This window comes from Elephantulus edwardii, unplaced genomic scaffold, assembly GCF_000299155.1.
Source record: "Elephantulus edwardii isolate Elephantulus edwardi_28Jun2011 unplaced genomic scaffold, EleEdw1.0 scaffold00094, whole genome shotgun sequence".
Taxonomy (NCBI): Eukaryota; Metazoa; Chordata; class Mammalia; order Macroscelidea; family Macroscelididae; genus Elephantulus; species Elephantulus edwardii.
Window position 1 is genome coordinate 795,872 of NW_006399844.1, and position 8,749 is coordinate 804,620.

At 39.5% G+C, this 8,749-nt stretch overlaps 1 protein-coding gene across 1 annotated transcript in view; it reads left to right on the forward strand.

Moving 5' to 3' along the window:
* SLFN13 (schlafen family member 13) overlaps positions 1 to 1,523 on the forward strand; it is a 21,880-nt gene extending 20,357 nt beyond the window's left edge. The window contains 1 exon segment of the mRNA XM_006891054.1: positions 662 to 1,523. Within this exon segment, the coding sequence (XP_006891116.1) occupies positions 662 to 1,523 (862 nt within the window).
* Positions 1,524 to 8,749: the final 7,226 nt, after the last annotated feature.

The following is an 8,749-nucleotide window of genomic DNA, read 5'->3' on the forward strand; positions in this document are numbered from 1 at the left end:
TTTCTCTCTCTTCCCCTTGTTGTGTTCCAACAAATTGGATCTGCCTGGCACAGGAGATTTTTCCCTCCTCCAGCAGAGCATCTGGTTTTTACCTTAGTTGGTGCTCTAGCAGGTTTTCAGAGGCTGTCTAATCACACAGGAGATTGTCCATCTTTCTCCTACAGAGCAGTTGATGGATTCAAACTGTGTGCCTTTGGGATGACAGCTTCTTCCTGCTAGGCCACCAGAGAGCTCCCTTCAGTAGAAAGTTAAAAAGGTGAGGCAGAAGATGTTTCAAGTCATCTTTACTTTTGGCCAGCATTAATTAGCCTTCCTCCAGTCCATCCTGATGCCGTGTTCTTCATTGTATGTTGTCATTGTTAGGTGTCATCTAGTTGAGTATAGCTCTCAGAGACCCTATGAACAATGGAACTGAATCCTGTCCTAGCCTGTGGCATCCTCATCTTTCTGACATACTTGAGCCCATTTGAGCAGTCCCAGTCCCAATCCATCTGGTTGAGGTTTAATCTGGATTAATTTTTCTCTGTGAATACCCTTGTTCTTTGAGAGTTATATGATAAAATGAACCACAGTGTACTCAATTCAGAGAAGTATGATTGATTAATTTTCTCCCTTTATTTTCTTGGAGTCAGCCTAAATGTGTTATTTCACTTTTTTACAGCAATAAAAATATTTGCCATGCGGTGACCCGGAAAACTTTCATGAAAGGTAACTTTGAGAAGATCCGACATATCATCATTGATGAAGCACAGAACTTCCGCACTGAAGATGGTTGCTGGTACGACAAGGCAAAAAGCATCACTTGGAGAGAAAAGGATGGCCCAGGAATTCTCTGGATCTTTCTGGACTACTTCCAGACTAGCCACCTGGATATCACCGGCCTCCCTGTTTTCTCGGCCCAGTATCCAAAAGAAGAGCTCACAAAGGTGGTTAGAAATGCAGATCCAATAGCCAACTACCTACAGAAAGAAATGCAGGCCGTGAGAGCAAGTCCTCTGCCTAACATCCCTCCCCAGTACCTGGAAATGCTCTGTACAGCTCAGTGGGCTCAGGGCGTTTCAGGCTACTTCGAGCTTAAGCACTTCCCGACCTTGAAAAGGATTGCAATCGAAGTGGCAAACAAGTGCCAGTTTCTCTTCAAGAAGGCTTATTCTCCCAAGGATATTGCTATACTTTTTGGCAGAGTAAGTGAAGTGTCATGTAAAGATATAGTTTTAAATGAAATAGAAAGGACAATTAATACCAACAACGGTGTATCTCATATCAACAATGTATCCATTTTATCCAGTGACATCACTTTTGACAGCATCCGTAGATTTTCAGGTCTGGAAAGAAACATTGTGTTTGGAATCAACCCAAAAGGTGCTGAGTCAGAGCTTTCCCACAGTCTTCTGCTCTGTTTGGCTTCCAGGGCAAAAAAACATCTATATATTTACTTTGGAGATTTTATAATGGAATACCCCAATCTAAGAAGAAATTATAAAGAAAGATATACCCTCTTACTAAAACCAGAAAAGGAATGAATATCCTTCCTAAAAAATTTTTTTTTCTAAATCTTTTTTTAAAATTCATGTTAATGAAAGTTTACAGAGACTTAGGGTTTCCAGTCAGTCATTGTTGCACTTTTCTCCCTTTCCAATTCACTTTTCTGACTGGCACAGTCAGTCTCCTTGATAAGTAAAAGAAAAATTCTTTCATTGTTATGCAATCCCTCCCTCCAAGTCCATTGCACTGTGCAGCCTTCATTCTGGACTCCTGTCATGACAATAATACCTAATCATATATCCCTTTAAACAGTCCTCTCCCTCATCTGTTGCAATGAAGTATACATCATTCCTTCCCTTCTTTTCTTCTAACAGTGGAACTTTATAAATAACTAGCTCCAGAATTGCAACTACAGACTATGGAAGGAATTAAATTATAGTCCTGATTGATTATACTAATTAATGCATTTCTATGACTAATATTGAGAAGAAAGGAAATTTTAGAACACTTGATTATGCTTTACAACACCTATGCCAAGAAGCTGTTGTACAAACAGAGCAAGGAAACACTGTATGGTTAAAAATTGGGAAAAGTGTGTCCCAGGGCTGTATCCTTTCTCCAAATCTATCTCTGTATACTCTGTATGCTGAGAAAATAATTTGCAAAATTGGACTTTATGAAAAAGACTGTGGTGTCAGGATTAGAGACAGACTCAGTGTGCTTTATGCAGATGATACAGCCTTGTTTGCTGAAAGCAAGGAGGATTTGCGATGCTTGCTACAGAGGATCATGGACAGCAGCCTTCAGGGTTTAATGTTCAAAATGGCTTCTCAGATCATTAATTTACTTTGCCATGTGGGATGGGTGGCATTATGTGAATAGGATGTGTTACCTATCCACAAGGGGATTGGCTAGACTTACCATTAAATTGAGCTGATCCAGCAGCAGAATTGGCAAAAACCTTACCTCCAGCAGAGAAGAAACAAGAAAATGTAAACGTCCTTCAAGACCAGAGATTCTTGCACCAGACCAGATCCTAAGGGAGCAGTCCCATAGCAGACACCACTGAGAACCAGAGACCTGACATGAGATGGAGCAGATCTTGGGAGACTGCTATGTGATTGAACCAGAGTTAAGAGTCTTCTGCCCATGCACACCCATGTTTATTGTGTCTTTGTTTGTAATAGCAAAGAGCTGGAAACAACCCAAGTGTCCATCAACAAACAAATGGATAGAGAAGCTCTGATATATTCACACAATGGAATACTATGCAGCATTGAAAAATAAGGAATTAATGAATATTATACAAAATGGGTGACCCTGGAGGACATTTTGGTGAGTAAAATATCTTAGTTAAAAAAGGACAAATACTGCATAGTGCTACTATTGTAAAATGGGACTGACATTGGGGTTGGGGGGATACTGAGAATGATGGGATAAATAATGTATGCTGCTTTGAAACAGATGAGGGAGAAAACTGTTTAAAAGGGGTGTGTGATTAGGTATTATTGTCAAGACAGGAGTCCAGAGCGAAGGCTGCATAGTGGAATGAACTTGGGGGAGGGATTGTATAACAATGAAAGAATTTTACTTTTTTTTTTTAGAATTTTACTTTTCAAAGAGAACAGTGAACTGTGGGGAGGGGGGAGGGGTGGGCAGGGAGAAAAGCGCAACAATGAATAAATGGAAATCCAAAGTCTCTATAAATTTTCATTAAAATTAATAATAATAATAATAATTAAGGGGGAAGAAAATAATTCTGTGTGATTGGCCTGTTTGCTAATACTATCCTTAGCCAAAAGAGTATCTTTTTTATTTCAGTAAAAATTTAGCCTTTGTATTTTATTTAGGTTTTGGTGAAAAGAAAAAGTCCCCTTTGTACAGACCTTTAAATTATTCAGCAAGTAACATTATTTCACCAGAGGTCAAAGAAATTTAGTACAATCTGTACACATTAACCTTTAATATTCTGTACCATAAGAAGGAGATTATAGAGGGTGCTTGCTTAATGAATACAAAAAAGAAAGTACAAATTTCAGATAGTGTCCAAATCAAGCCAGTGGGTTTTGATATGCTAGTGACACAAGTAGCCAGGAAATTAAAAGGCGCATTGCCATGGGAAAGTCTGCTGTTAGGGACCTCTCTAAAGTACTCAAGATCAACGGTGTCTCTCTGGAGACTAAGGTGCGCCTGATACAGGCCATGGTCTTTGCAATAACTTGTTATGCATCAGAGTCAGACAATGACTAGGGAGGATAGAAGGAGAATTGATGTCTTTGAGCTGTGGTGCTGGAGAAAACAAACAGATTCATCCTGGAAAGGGTTAAACCTGGTGGCTCCTTTGGACATGTTGTGATGAGAGGCCGGTCCTTGGAGAAGGACATCATGCTTGGGAGGGTGGAGGGACAGCGCCGGAGGGGAAGGCCCTCTATGAGGTGGATTGATTCAGTGACTGGGATAATCGGAATGGGAGTGTCAGAGATGGTGCGATTGGCACAGGACAGAGCAGAATTTAGGGCTGTTGTACTATGAGTCTCAAGTGACTTGACAGCACATAACAACAACAACAACAGTGACACTTAGTAGTGAAAACCTAGAGTCAATGTCACTTGCCAGGAGAACTGAGGAAAAGTGGCTTAGATAGAATTTTTTTTACCGTTTCAGCCAAGGCTGCTTAGAACAAGTCCAAACAATACCCCTTCAGGTAGTTATCCAGAGACTCTAATGTAGATGGGCATTCTCTTTTCTCTCTGCCTCAGATAAGTCAAAGTAAAAAAAACAAAACAAAAAAAACCACTCTTCCTATTAAGGTGACAGACTTAATAATAAAATAAACAGACTTAATAATCACTGTTTTCTTTGCTATGTGAGCAGAGATTTAAGTTTTTTAAATCAAGCTTCTGGCTAGTGAATTGAAAAGAAAAATAGTAGCAGCTTTCATGGGGCTTATTCTAAAGCAATTTCTTCACTAAGCCTAATTAGTATTCAAATGACAGAAGCTTATGGCAAGGACTGCACAAAAAGTATAGTCTTTAAGACCAAGAAGAAGAAAGGAAGCTCCAAGCCTGAAAATGACAGGAGCCATTTGGCAGCAACCAAATGGAAATCCTTTCCAGTTTTTGAAAGGCTGCACCAAGTTTTCTGTAAGTACACAGACCCTAGCCCAGAAGACTTACCTAGTATCTGAATGATTAACCTGATTTTTGTTTCCCAGAGCATTCCTGACATTAGGAGGAGACGACAAAAGATAGACTGAGCCATTGGCACAAACTCTACTGGTCGACAGTGCATTCAAGGTATTCAACATCTGAGAATGCCAGACACCTCCAGATAATACAGTCTTTAGAAAAAACACCAAAGGTAAGAATATGGGACCCTGAGAAAAACAAGACTCGGCAGACAAGGAGGAATATATATTACAAAAAAGCAAAGTCACTAGAAGAAGGCCTATCAGATCTTGGGGAAAGTCCTATTCAAAAACGAAGCGCCTTCCATTTGGAAGGATGACTGAACTTGCTGATCCCTCTGAAAAGGTCCGAAAGGGCCAGAGTGGGAGGAAGTTCAGTTAGGTTTGTCAGTGACTTCTGTCATCTCGTTGCCTCCCTCAAATACACATACCAAGGACCCCAGGAAATAGTGACAGCTCAGGGTCTCAGAAAGATCTAAAAACCAGATCTTCCTGAAACTCTAACCCTGTAGTTTTTCACTGAGAAAGAAGAAAAATGACTCTTTCTATGCATGTCTGTCCAGTTAAGATAGTCTGCTCTTAAAACAAAACTGCCTGCACAAGTAACTTCCCCCCCCCACCCTAAAGCCCAGAACATACAGGTGGGAGTCTCTTGTAGGCCATGCCTGAAAAGATCGTAAAAAATAATCTGAAGAAGTAAAAGATCAAATTTGAGTTTCTAAAAGCCTTCAGAGTGGCAATGGAAATGAAGTGGATGGCTGAGCCCTGTCAGGAAACACATTTCTAGTATAATTAGGGGTTGCTTTAGCTTTGCTCTGAATTAAAGGAGCACCAGAAGTTGGCTTAAATTAAGCCCATAAAACTGTGTATGAGAAACTTTACCTAGGCCACTTTCCTCCATATCCTCCTCAAGTACACCAGTAAGTAAACACCTCCGAAATCCTTTTTCTTTATAACTCACAAGTTTTGTTTTTTCTAGGTTTGCTACCTTTCCTAAGAGTAACCTGAACACTAAGTTTTGTTCCAGAATCTGAAACCTGAGCCCTGTTTCAGAGATAAGACTACCAGCTAAGAGAACGAAAGTAGTTAGAGCCTTGAAGTTCAGCCAGCAACTCCCTCTGGACTCAACCTTGCAAACATCTTGCAGTCCAGAAGACAGAACCTTGAGAAATCTTTTAACAAGAAGGCATGAACTTCAACTCAAGACCACCAGTAAAGGGTTAAAGGGAGCCCCTCTTCATCTCAATACCCCTATTCAGCATGAAGCAACCAGAGAGGTTGTGCCCCTATTCCCAAGTGAGGAACCCACAAATAAGAAAAGTTAATCTCTTTCTAAAGAAGCCCTACTCCCTGCAACATCAAGATTGGCACCGCGTGCTGTTACAAATTGTCCTGTCTGCTCATCTCTTTCTTGAACTCCTAACTCTAGCACATTTAGCTACATTTTCCAGGTTATATGAATGGAAAGTCAACTCAGGCCGGATTCAGGTTCTCTTTGGAGTCAACTTTTCAGGATGTCTGAAAGCAAGAAGTAGACTCTTCTTTGCCTATAGAAACAGTGTCTACTCCTGCAGGCCAACCAAGCCAACTCCAAACTAATACCTAACCCTCTAATTCAGCACCTCAAACACAAACCAAATTGGCTGAATAGCCTTGAGCTGTCAATATTTCAGTCTCCACTATTTTTCCATTTTAATTATACTGGATGCCTGGTTTATATTATGTATCTATAATATTACATATAATAGTGTTATTTTTAGGTATCATTGAGTTTATTACTACTTATAATGAGTGACCCTATGAAAAACAGATCTGGACCCTTTTCTATTCTGTGCCATCCTCACATTCCCTGACACACTTGAGCCCATTGCTGCAATCACTGTGTCAATTAATTTTATTGAGGGTCCTCTTCTCTTTCACTGACCCTCCACCTTTCCAAGTATGATGTCGCTTCACAAGGAATAGCCTCTTCTAGCAACATGTCTAAAGTATGTGAGAGGAAACTTTGCCATCCTTGCCCCAAAGGGGCACTCTGTCCTTTTTCAAACACATATCTGTGTATTCTTTTTTTTTTAATTTTTTTTATATCTGTGTATTCTTCAGGCAATCCTTGAGATAGTCAGTACTCTTCCCCAACACAACAACTCAAAGGAATCAATTCTTCTGTCCTTATTAATTGTCCAATTCTCTGATACATAGCAAATTATTTTAAAAGACCACGACCTGAATCAGACACACCTCTGACTTCAAATTGACATCATTGTTCCTCAGTAATTTGGAGAAGTCTCTGACAGCAGATTTACTCAGTACAATGTCTCCAGATCTTCTGACTGGTGGTAGTGTGGGTGTTGATTGTGGATCCAAGTAATAGAAATTATTGACAGCTTCAGTCTTTTCTCCATCTCTCATAATGTTGCTTATTGGTCCTGTGGTGAGGATATTTGTCTTGTTGACATCATGATGCAATCCATGTTTCAGGGTATTTCATATTTCAATCCAATTTTTGGGGGAAGGATACAGTCTTTGATCTTCTGCTGTATCAAGTCTTTCTCACTTTCTGCAAGCAAGGTTGTATCATTTGCATAAAGAAGATTGTTAAAGAGTCTTCCTCCAATCTGATGCCACATTCTTCTTCATAGAGTCCAGATTCTTAAATGATTTGCTAAACATTCAGACTGAATAGGTATAGAGAAAGGAGACAACCCTTTCCAGATTTTAAACCATGCAGTGTTCCCTTGCTCTGTGCTTGGGCTAAGTATAGTTTCTGTGTAAACATAATTGAGTGTTCTGGATTTACCATTCTCAGTGTTACATATAGTTCGTTATGATCACAGACAAATGTTTCTCCTCACCCCACTTCTGTTAATCCGTTTTTTAATCAGAAACATAAAAATAAAGTAAACCACAAAGTACAAAACCATTTGTGATGTCTCTTAATTTGCACAGAACACTTCACCTATAATGTGAGCAAACAGGAAGTGAAGGGTGAAGGGAGAGAAGTCAAATTGGGAAAGACTAGATATGGAGGGAGAGGTTCCCATAGAGTAACAAACTCCAGTGAGAGTTCAAAACAGAGCCAGACAAATCCTTATCTCCATTTTCACCTTTTCAGTAATGAGCTTGACATCAAAGAGAACAAAACCACACATGACCACTAGCCCTTATATACAAGTTTGCCTGGAAAAGCCAAGTGGATCCAAAGAAAACGTTGCCCAGGGAGGACAAGAGTAACAGGCTCAAGGCTGACATTATGATACATCCCAGGAAGAAGTAACTATATCTGGCATAGAATGCACTCAGGGTGAAGATCATGGGGTGAAAATCACCCAGGAAAATGGTGAGAAGGATGCTGGGGTTGATAGAAATGCATAACTCCAGAGCAGGGCCCAGGCCACCTTCTGTAGAAAAAAAGCAAAGCCAATAAGAAGTCACAATTTTTTTCCCCTCAGTTTCATGGCTATGAGATCTTGCTTTCAGGAACACCTGATAGACACTGCATGTGCTTCTTAGACAAATGCTTTTGCATTGTCATTAAAACAAATAGACTTTCTTCTGGTATCCTCTGCTTTAAGCCAAGATCCATAATATAATAGTGTATGTCACAGGATATCTTATGTAATTAATAATATGTCTTGTGAATAATATTTATAATCCTTGGTGACTGCTTTATATTATTATATAATATTAAATATGCATATACATATTTATTTCCAGAAAAGAATAGTGACTTAGGTTTTGAAGCAAGCTTCTAATTTTGTTGAACTGGTTGTTGCTATGAAAGCAATGATCTTTGCAACAACATAATGGAATCAAATTCTTAACGGAAACAAAAAATAGCATGTGATCAATCTGTCACCTTTGGTTGGGGAAGTGCAAGCAATCAAGGATGAGACTGAGAATGAAAATTTCTACTGTTTTGTTGTTGTTTTGCTTTGTTTTGTTGGAGGATTTTGGGAAGGCTATATTTTTTTAACTTACAGAGTTTTGAGGCTTCTAGAAAATACCTCCAATTGAGCTCTGACCTACTTGCTGAGAGAAACAATATAACTGTCTGCTTCTGTAAAGGCTATTGCTTTG